Below are 18,742 nucleotides of genomic sequence, written 5' to 3' on the forward strand. Positions count from 1 at the left end.
AGGGAAACAGCATTTCAGTGCACAAAATGCAGCTGCCATTTTTAATTGCTAATTACCCATAGCGGTAATAGTTACACTAAATCTGAAAATAGTATACAATTATTACAGAAATGGCGTATACTGAGTATATGAAATTTCAAGGTTACAAATTTCTTCATTGCTGGAAAAAATATAAAATTCCTGTGTTCTAGTGTGGACTTGTGAGGTGGCATATCAATGAATTACCATACCAAATTACCATAAAATATTTAGTGAACACACAGTTGCCCTTTAAAAGCACAGTATAACGTGTCATATATCTACACTTTGAAAGAGAGTTGTCAACTTATCAGACTGCAACCTGGAAATAAATTGACCTATAAGCTATTTAAACATGTGTCTGCTTGGGTCTTGAGCTTAGTATGACATGATATATGTCTGCATATGTTCTTGGCTGGGAGCTGAACCAAACACTTTGTAAAATGCTGCATGGTGACATCATTAAAATTCATTAAAATTAAATAATAATTTCTCTTATTTTGTTTTGAAAAGAAAACTTAAATGTAACAAACTGACATATACTGTCCATTAGGCAGAAGAAAACCCTAGAAGGAATGTGAATCGAGTGCAACATCATAAAGTAAAAGCATGACTAGCAGTTCTAAAAAAATATTTCCTCCTATGCTTGGCAATTGAGTAGTATATTTTTTATATTGTACACAATTATCGTACATACCTTACACTGAAGAAGCTAACTCAAACTTGGAGATAAAATCACCTTCATATGTATCATGATCTTTCCCAAAAGGTTTTCAGTGCTGCTGTTTCATGATTTTTTTTAAGTATACAAAACAGAGATGTGTGATCACCACTGATGGTAGTCCTAAAACCCGAGTGTTGTAGAGCTTAGCTCCACACCTTGTTAAGTTTGATCCCCTCACAGAGCTTTTCTTTTCATTAATGCACAGTGCATTTAAATAATACAATCTTGATTACACAACTTTTAACATTCTATCACTTCGGAATATATATTATTTGTCCTGCTCGTGTTAAGTTCTGAAGAAGGCCAATAATAGGTCGAAACATGTTACCTAGGTACGATAGAATTTAACACGAGAAAGACATATAATACATATTCCAAATTTACTGTGTAATGACAAAATTGCCAGTATTAAATATTACAGAGCATGCACCTAATCCATAATCCTAATAAACAAAATAGGTATTAAATTACATCATTATTAGTTCATTTCTTATATTTAAAATTAAAATGTGACCCATGAAACCAAATGTTAACCTGTTGTTCTTTACTAATGTGTAGGAAATTTGTATCTGCTCTCTCTCTCTCTCTCTCTCTCTCTCTTTCCCCCCCCCCCCCCCCCCCTAGTATCCCAGTAGTACTTTGCTGATTGAGTTAATCTCCCTGAAAGAGAATAACTTGGCAATGAAGATGATCTTCCCTCTTTCTTTATTTGCTTTAAAGATTAAAGTGAAATTAAATTTTGAAATTTGTTTATAGAGTCTACTGGTTATCGAGCTTGTTATTGAATCTGAATTCAAACCTAGTTTAGGGTCCGTCCCATATTATAGATTTACATCATTACTAGGTAATTGTTCATTGCTTCAAAATTGTCTTGTTTCGCAGAAAGCCAATGTGTTGTTTTGAGATTACAGATGCCTGTGCAGGATGTCACATGAAATCACATAAATCTCCGACTGATAAAATGGGAAACAAACAAACCAGGCTTCCAAAGGTTGCAGTTTTTAAAGGATATTAAAAAGAGACAACCACTATAAAAGAATAAATAGCACATTCATTCATAAGTTTTAAGTCTCTGTTGTTCTTTTGAAATTTAATTCTTGTCTGTGTAGTTGATTTTCGTGCATATATCCTTTCTGATAGGCACTGCAGGAGTTTGACATGATACGGGATGGTGACCGGGTAATGGTGTGCCTGTCAGGTGGAAAGGACTCACTCAGTTTGCTGCACACCCTGCATCAGTATCAGTTCTATGCCAAGTCAAAGGGCATACACTTCACACTTGGTGCAGCCACTGTGGACCCTGGCAGCTCGGCTTATGACCCCCGACCACTTGTGCCATATCTCAAAGCTTTGGGGGTGCACTATCTCTACGAGGAGCAAGGTGAGGCATACTACAGCAGTATTTCCTAAATAGTTACTTGTAAGCCATTTGGGGGGGGGGGCACAAACACATTTTTGAAATACAAAAATGTTATAGCTATTTAAAAATAAAAAATAAAAAGTAATAAGATGGGAAAGTAAAGAATTGTGTGTGTATTTATTCACACTGCAAATGGGTATATACCCAGTGGCAGTGGTAACTAATTACACTCAATAATGACAATTAATAATGAACACAACTAATAAAAAAACAATAATTAATAATAATAATAATAATAATAATAATAATAATAATAATAATAATAACAAGGAGCATCCTAAATTAAATGAAGCATGATCACTTAAAATAACATTTAAAGTAAATCTAATTTGTATCTTGACCCCAAGTTCGAACTAAGACCCACGAGTGTGACAGGTTTATACCTGCACAAATACCTTTCGGCACTACACTTATTTCGCTGTCAACTCACTCACTGCACTGATTCTGTCCTGTTTTCACTAACACTTCAGAACTATTTCACTGTTCAAATACTTTGCACAGCCACTTCACTGACACAAACACACTTCACTTACACAATAGACTTCACTGACACTACACACTTCACTGACACAGCACACTTCCTCACTGATAGAACACTTCAAATAACAAGATATCAATTACACCCTTTAAATAGTGTGTATAATATATTACCGTCTATTAGCCTAGATCATATATGTAACAGATATGTCGGGGTTATAGGCTTTGAGGTTAACAACTTTTGTCAGGTTTACTACGCTGCCATCTAGTTGTTACATAAGGAGTCACGTCATAATACCCATTTGAATTGCATTAGCGACTGTGCTGCCATCTCGTGTTCGTTTACTGCGGACGGGTGGCGATCCTGGCGGTTGTTCTCTTCAAAGTGCTGCCGATTTTAATGTAGCGAGGAGTTATCTGTTAACATATATGATCTAAGCTATTAGTAAAGTCCTTAAACCTATTTTTAAATACATTTTTTGGTTATTGATAAAGTCTTTAGTAAGTCTACAGGTAAAGCATTCCAGTCTCTGATAGTACAATTGAGAAAAGAAAACTTTCCAGTGTCGTCCTCTGTCTTCTTTCCCTCAATTTATATGAGTGGTTGTTCCTTGCAACCTATTTTTTATTTCTCTCCAGGCAGGCTCACCTCTGTATGTTTTGAACATTGCGCATAATCGAATTTGCATTCTCCGGTCCGTGAGTGGAAAAAGAAAATAACAATAGGACACAATATTGGATAGTAAACAAATTAGTAAATAAATAAAAATCCAGTCATGTCCGTTGAATAAATCTGTATTGGTAATGATGATCCTGAAATATTTATGCACAGTTAAGGATTCTAATGGAAGCTTTAAGTGCAGAACTTTAGGTCTGCAAGAAGAAACTTCTTAGCATGTGATTTACAAATACAATTCTTTAAAGTTTAGAAACTATAAATTATTTCGTATCTTAAATCAAGGACAGACAATGTTACTGAAAGAGATGTAAGTCGGCTTCTGAAAATGATTGATGTTTCTGAGCTGAAGAGCTCAGACAGGACTAACCTGACCTGCCTCAAGTCTACTTTCATTTCTTTATATACAGTAATTATGAATGTTCTTCAAATTAGTAATGTGTTACGGTTTTTTTGTTGTATGCACAGCAATACTGCAGCAAGCAGCATCTCTGGAGAAGGGCTGTAAGTCTGTCTGCAGTTTCTGCAGTCGCATGAAACGAGGTCGGCTGTATGCAGCTGCACGGGGGCATGGGTACAATGTGCTCGCCCTGGGGCAGCACCTGGATGATCTCACGGAGAGTTTCCTCATGTCTGTGTTCCACAATGGCAGGCTCAGGACCATGAAGGCTCATTATTATATCAGGTGTGTCTCCTCAGTGCAACATGTATTACGTATTCATCCCGTGTAATTTCTATAAAATAAAAAAGAAGAAATACCAATCTATATCACAGACACATTCATTGTTAAAACTCCAGTTGTGAACGAAATTCCTCCATGGAAATGGGTGATTCCAGAACATAGCATACAAATTCCAGGAAATCATTCCAAAAATGATCCTCCATACATTCTTAAGTTAGAGTCCATGGAACTATTCTGCAGTACATATAAGGATCACCTTCAAATTTATACAGATGGATCTCTAAATCCTAATAATGGGACATCAGGAGCAGGGTATTATATTCCAAAATATCAAGAAAGTTATATCATACCATGTTAATCCTCCTCCAGTCTTGACACTGAATTGCTAGCTATTGATGCTGCTCTTCAGTGTGTTACTCAAATTTCTGAAAAATCTATTTGCATACTTACTGGCTTCAAGGGGGCTATATTTAATATAATTAAACATGTACCAAACCTATATGCACATAGAATTATTCCAATTCAGAAACAACTAAGTAAACTAAAAGAACTCCATAAGGAAATAACATTTCAATGGATACCTAGTCATTGTGGTATACCTGGAAACGAGAAAGTCGATAATATTGCGAAACGGACAACATATTTGCAACCAAGACCACTTCAAGTGATATCTCTAGCCAATGCTTTTGCTTCAGTAAAGTCTCGTTTTACAAACCTATGGATCAACAATTTGCTCTCTTCTGACAAAGAAAAATTTTACAGTCTGTACAGAAGAAACCAAATGACCTGGAAATGTAAAATAAAACTTGCCCAGACATATTCAAACATTTTTAACAAGAGCCAGAACAGATCACATTGTCACTCAATTGTACCTACACCAATTTCACATTTCTGATAATCCTACTTGTCTATAGTGTCATACTTGTCTACTTGTCATAGTGTCTACTTGTCTATATAGTCATGATGAAGATCTGGAACACATTCTTCTGTACTGTCCATCCATAAACCACAAAAGAAGTAAATTAAAATCATCAGTACCAGTTGCAGAAGACACAGCCCTGCAGTATATATTGACTACACCCCACCTCTGGTTACTAGAAACAGGCATCTATAATGAACACTGATCAAAATACCCCTCATTTCTCGCGAAAAACAACAACTGAATAGACTACAGTGGACTATAGTGGACTTTATGTTGTCACCAAACAGCTGGATACATTAAGAAGATTGATACAGTAGTATGTTTCTGATACAGAGGACTTAGGCTTTGTGAACCACTGTATGTTGCCGTGTTTCTGAAAATATTGTTTTGTATGTTTAAATATGTTTGGTCCTAACTGAACTTTAATAGTTTTTAATTTAATAATATTTTCCTTTTATCAAGTGTGAATTGTATTTTCCAGCACAGTATTTCATATCCCCCTTGGCCTTGTGAATTTTAGTGACGTGGCGAAAGAGGAGTGGTATAAGTTGGTGCGTGTGTGTTGCAGGGAACGTGATCTACGTGTAATTCGCCCATTTGTGTATGTCCGAGAGAAATCCCTGCGGCAGTTTGCTGAGAGCAGGAATCTTCCAGTTATTCCTGAAAATTGTCCAGCATGTTTTGAGGCACCAAAAGTGAGTACAAGCCTTGAAGTCTAGTATTAATGAGTAGGTTAGCTTAAGAAAAAATGAGAACTTCTGCACTATTTTTTAAATGTTTCTGTTAGTTTCATTTAAGTAAACTTCTTTTAAAATATCATTCACTCAGTTCACTGAGCCAGCTTTCGCCAAAAGAACAAAGCTTGATTCCTGTTACATACAGTAGAACTTGGTTATAGCGACCTCGTTTTGTGCGACACCTCGCCTATAACGTCAAATATTCTGTGGTCCCAACTAATTCCCCCTAAGACATATGCTTTCCTACCTTGCTTAATACGACAAACGCATAAGCATCTACCTCGCATATAACGTCATTTTCAACCTCAGTTTGGAATAAGATTTTCTAAGAACCAAAGTATTTTAAGAATTATTTTGTTGAAATCTGACCCTGACATATTCTTTACAGTCTCCTTCTGTCATAGACCTCTGGAATGCAGGCGGATTCCCCACCCCATTGTAGCCTGCCCGAATTCATGCGGTATTAGATCAGTTTCGACAGGAAGTTTTCACTAAGTGCACGCATTTTAATGAAGTATGGCCACTAAAAGAAGCGAGTGACGCTTTAGAAGTCATTAGAATTATGAACATGTTCTATGAAGCTAGGGAAGGGAGCAGTGATATTGCAATTGATATTATGAACATAGAACGTAATTTAGTCCTAGAAAGTGTGCATTGGGCAAGTAGAAGACACCAGAGTAAAATGACTGATTACTTCACTTCTAAGTAAAGTAGTTTGGTGAGTACTGAACAAACTGTTTTAATACAGAATACTGTATTTATAATTGTAGGCCTACGTGTATTTTATTATGTTCATTGTAGGCTTAAAAGTCAATACATAAATCGAAAATAAGTCTAATTAAATTTTGTTATTTTTCATTTTCCACCTCACTAGATTGATAATGTGAATCTCGGTTACTACGACACTCGTTTATAACAACATAATGTTTACGGCCCCTTGGATGTCGTTATAACCAAGTTCTACTGTATTATGAGACAATTTAATGAAGAGTATTGTTCAGAGATTTTCTTCAAATATTTGCATTTACTCTCCATAAATACACAATTAATTCCATATATCCTCCTGAACTCCAAACAACCACGTACTTTAAAGTAATTAAAATTAATGTAGACTTAATAGCCATTATTGAAAACGAGACTGAACTTAGCATTTTGAACAGTTCACACAAAACAACTCCCTCTCTCTCCTTTTCTCTTTCCCTCTTCCTCTTCCTCTCTTCTTTCCCCCTCCCAGTTTCTTCCTCTCTCCTGAAGATGAAGGAAGAACCAACCTTCGAATCTCGAAATGTAAGTTTTTGTATTACTTTATCATCAACAAAAAAATCCAAGCTTTACCTCTTCTCAACAATTAATCACTTCTCTCTCTTCGACATAAGATCATTAACAGTTTCCTTTTGACCATATTATTACAGAATAGTGATGATAGTATCTTTCATTTAAGTTGATGAACATGTTTCTAATGTAACAAAATCACATTGTAAATGTGTGTTTATGAACAGGAACGCCATCGCACCAAGCAACTGTTGGCACAACAGGAGATTCTGTTCCCTCGACTGTTCTGGAGTCTGCGTTCTGCCCTTCATCCACTCCTCAGCTTCCGACACACAGGCGAGGAGAGTCGAGCTTACACACGACATAGGAAACACTCACAGTCACATGGACTGCAACCCAACTCAGACGAACTGAGTTCTGATACAGATGAGGAGCCAGTGTCGTAGATCACTGATGAGTGAGTGAGAGATGAGAGTTCTGCAATTATTCCAGTAACACAGCCACAGTACTTACACATACTTCGTGCTCTTGAGGATGTGAACCGTTTTATACTATGGTGCAGCCTATGATCAGAACAAATTAATACATAGCTGATCAGTCACTGTAGTGTAATGAGGAAGAACGTTATATTAATGCATGATCAGAGGAAAATAAATCCTACATCAATAATGTTTTCAGTACAGGGAAGTGAGTTTCTGTCTAGCATTGAGAGAAGTGTTGCTACTCATATAGTAAATTATGCAACGAGCCTATAATGGTAGTAATTAAGACGCGAGTATGTTTGTTTATGAAACGAGCGCAAGTTTCATACTACTTTTTATGCTCGACCATATTTCTAACTTGAAATTATTCATAAGTATTCATGTTATGGTTGTCTAAGTGAAGAGTGGAACTGACCTTCTAAATTGTGAGATGTGCTCAGACGCGAAAGTATTGATTTTTTCCGAGGAACGAATGTGTCATTGACCTTGATATAATCTAGAGAATAACATGAACATTAGGCTTGATATAGCCTGGAAATTGATTTAGAATTGAAAAACGAGTTGACAAATTGAATTTATTTGAATATTATTTACAATTAACGCTAATTATTATAGTAACAGAACATAACCTTCTGCAACAGTATTGGATTTACAGCCTCCGTGACGTTTTGCTAATTGTCTTTCGATTGCATATCCGAGAATAATTGATATTTGCGGTTTTATAATGGTACAATGGTGATTTCTCATTGACTGAACAACTGAACTATAATGAATAGGTATACTTTAATGAGGTGCATTAAAGGGCTAATACCAGGTGTATAATTACTACATTTCGGCATGGTCGAGCATAAAAAATATTATGAATTTATTTCAGAGCTTGTCTCAAAATGCTGACGAATTGTCAGAATTAGAAGACAAATTCTGCAGCCTTTATTTATGGTTACTTCAGTACCAGTGGCGGTTCTCCATAGAAGTGTTTGAATTGCAGAATCGCTATTTTTGAAAGAAAAAAAAAATCCAATAATTGAATGCATTATTAAGTTTTTGTTAATGTTATTCGATATTTTTTGCCACTAGTGCAGTGAAGTCGGTTATTGACGCAACTCGCGAACGGACAAGGATAAGTTTGTTAAAGGTCAAGGGGAACGCTCTGAATTGCCACTGCAACAGATATGATACAGGCGGTACATATTCATATCATGTCAGCTAACATTGAATGCTGCAGTGCAGAAGTGTTCTGTGTTACGTTATACGTGTTTATATCAGTACAACCAGGCATCATGTTCTGTTTGTTGTTACGAAACTTGGATCTTACAGGAAATGGATGGTGTAATTTTAATGTATTAGATATTTTGTGTTTTTATAGTGGTTTTAAGTGTGCTATTGTTAACTTACAGTGAGTCCCAGAAATGATTTTGTGTGCAGTTTACTTAAAACTCTATTTTCGCGTTGAAAAGAGGAAGACAAGAAGAATTTGGATTTGTTTAATCATGGTAGACTTCAACCAGTGCTTTGTTTGGAGAAATCGTGTGGTGATAAAAATAAACCTAACTCAGAAACTTTTGTTAGGAAATTTAAATCCTGATGATATATTAAACATAAATGATTGTGTGCTAATAGTTAACTTGCAAATGTTATACTGTCGGTCATGTTTATTAATTGATGTAAAAACGAGAACATGGAACATCTGGTGTCAGTGATTTGAATAACAATACACATGCATTTGGGAAACATGAATCTTCACTGAAACAATTTCAAAGAACTGTCTCTGGTTCAAGGCGTTAGAAAATAATATGAATCAAATTCCTATTTCTCTCAAAGAAAGTTTAAGGCTTTACATAATTGAGCATAATGAAAACGTTGAGTTGAATCAATTCACTGTTCTACAAGGGTCATTTTTCTAATATGAAAATATGTGTTTCCAAAGGATTTTCATATGGCAAATTCAAATCTGAAAACAGAAATTCGCTATCAGGCACAGTTTTTTAGTTATACGATAATATACGTCTCATTTAACTAACTTGAGTTTAACCTGGAATTCTTGTTAGAGGAAGTGAGTATTGTTTGTTTACAAGAAATATTGTTTCTGCATATGCACAATTCAACTCATGATGACATTCTGCAATGATGTTTGTGACCTAATGAATACTTTGAACTTCAAATACGAGCCACAAGAGTGGAGACTTTTTTTATAGATGCCTCAAAATACAGTCTAAAGGGAATTCTCCTCCACAATGGGAACATAATGCCTTCTGTCCCAGTTGCCTATGCAAGTATGACTAAAGAGTCATATGATATTTAAAAAAAAAAATATGCTGAGATTAATCAAATATAATGAGCACAAGTGGAAAATATGTGGTGATTTGAAAATAGTTGCCATGATATTAGGTATGCAACAAGGCTACACCAAATATGGATGTTTTCTGTGTGAGTAGGATAGTCTCGATAGGAATTCCCATTATAAAAGAAAGATTTGGCCTGAACGTAAGTGGAAAGTTAGAGGGAAAATATACTGAATGAGAAATTGGTAGCCAGTGAAGATGTTCTGCTGCCCCCTCTTCACATCAAGCTAGGCCTTATTAAACAATTTGTTAAGGCCATGAACACATCTGGAAGAGGGTTTATGTACCTTTCAAGTTTCCTTCTCTTTCTGCAGCAAAAATAAAAGAGGGCGTGTTTGTGGGCCCCAAAATTAGAAAACTTCATAAGGACTCAGATTTTGAACAATGCCTTGCACCAAAAGAAATGAGAGCATGGTCTTGTTTCATGAATGTAACGCAAAATTTTCTGGGAAGAAAAAGAGCTAACGACTTCGAACAACTGGTTCAACAAATGATAAATGCATATAGGAATCTAGGATGTCACATGTCTTTAAAAGTGCATTTCTTAGATTCACATCTACATTATTTTCCTGAGAGCTGCAGTGATGTCTCTGACGAACATGGTGAAAGGTTCCATAAAGATATAATGTCCATGGAAAAGCGGTATGAAGGGAAATGGATGCCTGCGATGCTTGCTGACTACTGCTGGAACATTATTAGAGACTGCAAAATTGAACACAAGAGAAAAAAATAAGACTTTTAAATTCTTTAGAAAAACTGTATTTTGTTCATATTTTCTAATCTTAAATAAGTTTTTCCATATAATATAATTATTATATTAAGGCTTGTATATATTTTTTGTTTTATAGTGTATAAAATGTTTGTAAATAATTTTGCAAGTGACTAAAATATTAATATTTACATGTTTTACCTACATAAATACATAGTGTGGAAACGAAACGAAAAATATTGAAAAAATGAAATTGCATATAACTTGAAAACTATGCGTGACACAGATAAACTAATTACAGATTTGAATTCAGGAGGTAAATTTCCATGTTAGTCAAAAATGTTATACCCAGAAAAATGAATTTAATTTTTTTTTTTTGTAGAACAGTGTTATTAATGCATTATCCAATTAGAATAGATTTATTTTCAAGCAGACAGGCAATGGACTTTCGTGGACATAATGAAAGTGAAGATTCCATAAAGGGGAATTTTAAAGGATTATTAAATTCTTACATTGAAGGAAGTTCGTTGAAGTCCATGAATGAAGCAGAACATGTCAGAAGAAGAATACTTTCAAAGCTTAAAACCCTTATTTTATGAAATACTGGATAATGTGATGCTGGAACTTAATGAGTGATTTAATGAAATACTTTCTAATAGTAATACTGTAAAGTTCATGGTTAAAGTGGCAAATAACTCACCATTCCTATTTAGCGACAGGGATTGTAGGTGCGAGGATGATGTGAGGCATTGCACTGTTAACTGTGACATGAGTTTTGTTCTTCAACAAGTGGTGTAAGCAATACCACCTATATTGGTGTAAGTCGTAAGGATTATTCTCATTGTTGCACACAATGTTAGGGAAATGTGGAATTGTTTGTGCTGTGTTCTTCTGTAAAAACTACGCTTCGTAAAAGATACTAAATCATTCTTCAGATTTATAAAATATTCAAATAGGCGAGAGAGTCCTAGACAAAATGTTTAAAATTAGAGGGACATAATATCTGTACAAAAATTGCAAAAATATTCTCAGATCAATCGACCTGGTTGGCGAGTTGGTATAGCGCTGGCCTTCTATGCCTAAGGTTCCGGGTTCGATCCTGGGCCAGGTCGATGGTATTTAAGTGTGCTTAAATGCGACAGGCTCATGTCAGTAGATTTACTGGCATGTAAAAGAACTCCTGCGGGACAAAATTCCGGCACATCCAGCAATGCTGATATAACCTCTGCAGTTGCGAGCATCGTTAAATAAAACATAACTTTTTATTTATATATATATATATATATATATTTTTTTTTTTTCCAGATCACTTTAGATTATTGGATTGCAATAACAATAATAAATTTAGAAAGTCGAGAGTAAGTAAAAATGACCTGTAATTGGAAAAGTATACTCAAGTTTCAAATCAGCCATAGGATTGTTAACTTTTTATTTATATATATATATATATATATATATATATATATATATATATATATATATATATATATTTTTTTTTTTTTTTTCCAGATCACTTTAGATTATTGGATTGCAATAACAATAATAAATTTAGAAAGTCAAGAGTAAGTAAAAATGACCTGTAATTGGAAAAGTATACTCAAGTTTCAAATCAGCCATAGGATTGTTATGTTTAATATTTTGCTTTAATAACAGACTGAAGAGAACAGCTTTTCATTCCTTCACTGAATTTAAGAGCTCCTTCTTCCGAAAATGTGGGTGAAATTCAAAGCACAGTGAAAGAATCGCGAAGGTCCCAAGAATATATTATATTTTGCATCAAGGAGGCTGCAGGTTCTCTGATGTCAGAAATGACGGACAAAACTCCTCTATCATCTAATTAGATAGTGCATTAGCAACAGTATATTATTCTTTATGTTAACTGAATCATATACTAAACTGGATAAATCTACTTTACTTTCTTTATACAAAATATAATTTCTTGATAGTTTATCTATATAAAAAACTGAAATGCATGATTTTTTCGAATCAAATAGATGCGCCTTGGGATCAAGAATCAAACAATATTGAAAGGAGGAGAATTCTTGGATGTAACGAAGTACAACATTACAATTTCAAGCTAGTTGGCAAATTAATTAAGTCGAAATACCTAGATAAGCTTTATTTTATAGATAAAGATATGAACCCCACTTTAAAATTGCTATGGAAAGAATTGCATTATAAGTATGATTAAAATTTTTAATTATAATAAGGTTAAAACAAGACTGCATAGAAAATCTCTTTTCTAATGTTCGAGCTAAAGGTGGAAACAGCATGACTTCAAGCTGCTCGAAGTTTAGAGCTACAATTAGACAACTATGACGAATCATTTCCTAAGCCCTTCTGAAAGAAACAAGTGTGAAGTTGACATTTGTTATTTCTTACTCAAAAAAGAGAAATCGAAGTTTTGCAGCCCTATTTGGACGAAACTGTTAACGATAGCAAAAATGTATTAGAAGAGAATGCAAGAGCTTATGTTGCGGGTTGGGTATATATAGATATCACGAAATTTGTGGAAGAAATTGTTCTTCAGATAGTCCAAATGTTGTAACAACACACATTGCAAAAAAAATATATGCATATATTGTAAAAATTCAAAAATAGTTTTCTCTGAGAATAATTCTCCTAAGACAAAATTGTGTTCTGATGTTTTTTTTTTTTAATTAATAATGTTCTTTGTAAAACTAAAACTGGTATAAACAAAAGAGCTATTTAAAATGATAGTGCCCCGTGTTAACATTTCCATTTGCAGTGACTGTGCCAATATCTTCATTAATAAATATTTCAATGTGCTAATAAACTGTTACAGCATAAATAAAATGGACAACCAGACAGTTAGGGTATGAAATAAGTGATGTATGAAAGCTGCTAAATCATGTACAACTAAATCATATACATTTGAAAATACGAGAATTGTGCCAATGCATTCCTATTCTAATAACTTTGTAATTTCTTATTAATTGAAAACGTTGCAAACAAAGCGACTCCAAATTATATTATTGCTTTGCATTTTCTTATTGACATCATATGCACACTTCTCCTCTTTTCCCCCATGTAACCCACCACGCCACAAGGACTGTATCAACATTTCAAGCAGCACAGTCACTATTCACCGCTGCTTCAATGCTGAACAGGAAAGCTTTCCAGTATTATTGTTAGAGAGTATCTGATTTAAAGTCCGCGTCACCGTTTTTAGCGTGTGAAATAAGTAATGGGAACGTTAAGTGCGAGTGTTTTACATTTGCCACAATCAGTTTGAACAACTGTGTTTGGCAAATGGCTGATGTGACGTGTATAGGAAGTGGTATCATTCTCAGCTGCAACATGCTCACAAATTGGGCACTATATATCTAGGACACATGCCAAAAACGCTGGCGCCAGCTGTAATGATGTTGAGAAACACATGCTTTTAAAGCTTGTCGATACATCACAATTTCCCACATAGTCAAAGACATAAACTGGTGATACTTTAGATAATTTAAAATAATCCTTAAACAGAAAAACTAAAATACGAACATTGAAACTTCACTGAGAACTATCAAAGAATAGATGAGATGTTTGCAGAAGTGTACAAAGAATTCAGCTTGATTCTTACTATTCCATCAATGAGTTGTTCTGCAGATAGAAGTTTTTCCTGTTTAAAGAGGTTTAAGATATACCTCATGAATAGCTTTTGCAGTAGTTGTTTGCCATTGCTAGCCTTAATTTCCATCCATCAGGACCTCCTCAGTGATTTAATAAAAACTCATCCCTTCCATCTTAGGTGTCTTCGCTATAATGAAGAACAGAAAAATGGATCTGATTTACAGTGAGATGAGTTACAATTTGAATTGCAATAATTAAACCTTGTGTATTATTGTTACCGTGGTACTATTAAAGTGTGTTTACTCATTTTGAGAGAGAGAACCCTTTTTCTTGGCGAATCATCTCTTCATCCACTCTAGAGCCGCCACTGATCAGTACAATATAGCAACATCTTCAATTTGGAAAGCGATACATTTTCTTACATTTTTATGGTAAAAATCAAGATGAGAGAATATGTTGTATAAAATATCTGTACTGTTAATGTCTAATTCTGCCTTCTTCAGATGTTCACCAATCACATTATTATACCTTACATCTCATTTATATTTCAAGAGCTTATGCGAACTTCCAATATACCTCTGCTCATTAGTAAATCTAATTATGTTTTCCTTTATTGTAACAAAACCTGTATATAATTTTAGTATTAAGAATATGTATGTATCCAATGCCTAACCTACTTCACTTTACGTGATTCGGGTTCCGCATATTGCGGATGATGGCTGGACTGTGACCCATTGTACATTGGAAGTTTTATGCTCGATTGCATTGTAAGTTCTCGTCTTTCTGTTTTGATGCAAGTTAACGTTTACCAATTCATTCATCACCTGTGGTATAGTGGTTGGTTATTTGCTTGTGGACTAAAGTATCTACCTGGTTTCAGTCCCACAAAGGGTGTTGTATTTTTAGGCACAAAAACCTAAATGTGGCTTTTATTGGATGAAAAATTAAAGCTGTCTGCTGTATATAAAAAAAATCCTCTTTCTGTATCATTTCATGTTGTCCTGTTACTCTGGTAGAAAAGAGTGGAAACATGGTGCACAAATCAGAAATGGTTATCGGTTAATTTGAGACCATTTGTGAAGAGCCAATAACCATTTAACCATTGTCAAATGTTCAGTACTGACAACCAACGAATTTTTTATACTTCAAACAAATCAGAAATTTACGTCTCAAAATTTGTTATTATTAAAAAATTAAAACTTACGGAATAATTGCAGAATTTTCACAACAGAACAACCTGTTCTGACTGCAAGATATGTCGTAGAGGTATAAATATTGATATGTATATATATATCGCAACTAATGTTTATATGAAGTCCATAATAAAGAGAGAAAATAAATGGATATGTGCCTAGGTGAACGAATTATTTTTGTGCAGTGTTTGTTGCAGAGATGTGTGCGACGTATTGCGTGAGGAATGACTGATGAAATGAAGTGGATAATGCGTAACATTACATGGCAGATGTGGTGCCTTCTCTTGGAGTAAGAAATTACATAGCTCAGTGATAAAGACACTTTTTCAAACCTCTCACCATTTTGCTTTCAACATACATTCCCATTTAACATAATTATCTCCTTGATGTATCTCCTAATATTATTTAATAGTAATGCTTTACTAAATGCTTGCTCTTTCTTCTTCACTTTCATCATTTATTATATTCCTTTGGCTCTCTATTTCTTTATCCTTTATTTCTTTCCATCTTCAATTTTTGTTTCAGTCCGCATTCTTTCTTCCTTTCATATGTCTTTCTTTTTCTCCAGTTTTTTTAAGTTCATATTCCACTTCAAGTAAATAGTCAGACATGTGCTTTCATGCTAACTAGAAAAATAAGGAAGGCCCAACATTGCCTCAGTCATTTAGCTGACATAATGTGAACTTTGTAATGAACAAAGTGTGTATCGTGGGCTTACTAGAAAAAGTTGGTCTCATTGCTTTCCTCTATAGTTACCAACTTTTCCCAATAAACTCATGATACATGTTTATCGAAAGACTTCGATTTCCTCTGTTTTTTTCTTTTACCATTCATTATCATTTTATAATAATTTCTGTAATTTAAAAGTGATTATAAATAAAGTAACAAAAGTAAACCAGATCGATTTCATGGAATAGTGAATAATGAGATGATTTGTAAATGGAAATTAGAATATCCTGAAAAATTCTGTTCTAAATTCCATTTTTGTCAACTAAAAATTATATTTGGACTTAAGATGTCAAACCTGAGTCGTGTTGTGGAAAGTTGGTCATTGGCTACATCACTAAAATGCTGTTCAGAATTTATCCTTACTTTGTCAGTTCAGTACCGGCAGTTTTTGGTAGAGAACATGGCAACATTAAAATAGCCACCATAAAAGATACAGATAACTTCATACTGACTGTGCCCTTTATTATGATTTCCCGTATTCACAGAGTTGTAGAAGAGTAATAGGATTTATTTTATAAATCTAATTTATATAGTGAAAGACAACACCTCTTCCCTTCTCCTGATCCCATTTCTCCAATTGTTATGTATTTGACAGTAGTAAAGACTGTTTACTCCTTTTTGTCTGTTTTATTTTTGTATGAACTTCGAATTTACTTTTATCTCTTCACAAATTGCAGTATTGTTAAAAATATTACAAGAGTACCTAGTATTTTACTAATATCCTTTTCGCATGTGTTGACCCATTATTTCTGTAATCTTTGCTTCCTTCCGAACAATGTTAAATTTGTTAAAATAATCCTGCACCGTCAAATGAGTATTCAGTCTCGTCTATGGCATAAAGCTGACTGGACTTGGGAAGAATTAGAAAATTATGTTTTGAAAATGTGAAATTACTTTTATTTTGGATTGTGTTACATAACAATTTTACAGTTAATTCTTACCACAATACCGATACATAATTTTTACTTACTTACAAATGGCTTTTAAGGAACCCGAAGGTTCATTGCCGCCCTCACATAAGCCCACCATAGGTCCCTATCCTGTGCAAGATTAATCCAGTCTCTATCATCTATCCCATCTCCCTCAAATCCATTTTAATATTATCCTCCCATCTATGTATCGGCCACCCCAAAGGTCTTTTTCCCTCCAGCCTCCCAACTAACACTCTTATTGTAGGGATTCGTAACAAGCTATTTTTTATAGTGATGGGTTAGCCCTTCGTCCAACCCCCAAGCTGGAGGACCACCCCTTATCGGCTGTCCACGACTGCTTATTCAATATATTCGCAGCTACCCTCCATATCTGGAGGCCGTCTCCTCTATCCGCAACCTGAGGATGCGCCATGCCGTGGTGATAGGGACCCACAGTAATAAATAATAATCATAATAAATAAAACAAAGTTCATCTTGTGAAATGATATTCTCAGATATTTATTTTCATCAGCTGATTATTGGATTACCAAAAAATAACAGATCTTTTACATCTCCAGTAGAATATGCGATAACTGTGTTGTTCAGTTATATTTCTCATCTTACATCTTTATTAATTTGTTTAGACCTTCCAGTTCTTTATAATCAGAGCAAAAGAGCAAAAATCCAAAATAAGAATCTATGCAAATGAAAGGTAAATTATGTCTAAAGCCAAAGATGACCTATTTCTTATGTTTCATTTTTATGTTATCTTCCTCTTTTAATAGAGCTATTGTTTTTAATTTGCAAATTTGCATTTTGTAAGAAGCATACCAGAAGTCGTGAACCTAATAATGCATCCAACTATTAAAGAACATGCATAACATGTATATCATTGTTAGAAGAACTTCTCCATTACTTTTTTTTTTTTTTTTTTTTAGTCTCGAATTGAAACAGTTCTTTATATGAAATACTTTGTAGTGTTTCCCTTCTCTGACTCGGTGCCACTGAATTAGCATAGAAGTCTCACTATTTACAGAATATTAGTTGCCTGTTGCATCAGAACTTTTCTATTTTACAAGTAAAGTATGAAAGGTGAAATGTGAGAAAAAGTATCACGTATTTCTTGTTGAATGGCCTGGAAAGTAAAGTGTAATTTATAAACGTGAATTACAAGAACACTTCATTTAGTGTGTTTTGGAGTGTAGGTATGATACTAGTGGAGATTGTGACTAGAGTGAAATGCCAGGATCTCAAGATTAAAATGTGTCATCTGCCACGACTTTTTTTTTCTCCCATTTGAAGATTCACAAATTAAAATTGAAATCCTGTTTTCACTGTTACTTTTCAAAGGACGCCAATGGGATTTCACTGAAAACGATTTAATTATGTGTCACGTGACTTGGGTGTTACTGAGATTAAAGAATTATTGGTAAATTGAAGTTATGTAGGGTATAAGACGTACATTTCTTGCTGAGATGTTACTCATTCTTTCTCTCAGGAACTTCTCCCTCAACTTTTTTCCCAGTGATTGAATATTTTTTTTGTTTTGTAATGTATGAGAAAGTATGTGTTGAGACATTACGTCTCTGTGCAATCCATGTTGCTGTGAGTCAGATAAATGCACCCAACTGTTATCATAGTGGTAATGCAAGGACAATTGAGATGGTCCTTCAAACATTGATGTATGAGATTTATCGTGTTGAATTTTATAATAAAATTTCCATAATAAAAAAATAATGAAGATATATTGCATCCTGTTTCATATTAATATGCTCTAGGAGTCTTAGAATAGTTTTAAAACAACTATACAACTTGAATAAAAAATATTACAGGCATCTCTTGATTTTCATCCTTAATTCTTTCACA

General features: G+C 34.2%; 1 protein-coding gene across 3 annotated transcripts in view; it reads left to right on the forward strand.

Moving 5' to 3' along the window:
* Positions 1-10,839, forward strand: part of LOC138709367 (uncharacterized) — a 409,404-nt gene extending 398,565 nt beyond the window's left edge. For all 3 annotated transcript variants that reach the window (XM_069840100.1, XM_069840101.1, XM_069840102.1), the window contains 4 exons: positions 1,883-2,123; positions 3,784-4,000; positions 5,488-5,614; positions 7,156-10,839. In XM_069840100.1, the coding sequence (XP_069696201.1) occupies positions 1,883-2,123; positions 3,784-4,000; positions 5,488-5,614; positions 7,156-7,374 (804 nt within the window). In that variant the 3' untranslated portion in view covers positions 7,375-10,839. The remainder of the gene's footprint in view (positions 1-1,882; positions 2,124-3,783; positions 4,001-5,487; positions 5,615-7,155) is intronic.
* Positions 10,840-18,742: the final 7,903 nt, after the last annotated feature.

This window comes from Periplaneta americana, chromosome 11 (assembly GCF_040183065.1).
Source record: "Periplaneta americana isolate PAMFEO1 chromosome 11, P.americana_PAMFEO1_priV1, whole genome shotgun sequence".
Classification (NCBI taxonomy): domain Eukaryota; kingdom Metazoa; phylum Arthropoda; class Insecta; order Blattodea; family Blattidae; genus Periplaneta; species Periplaneta americana.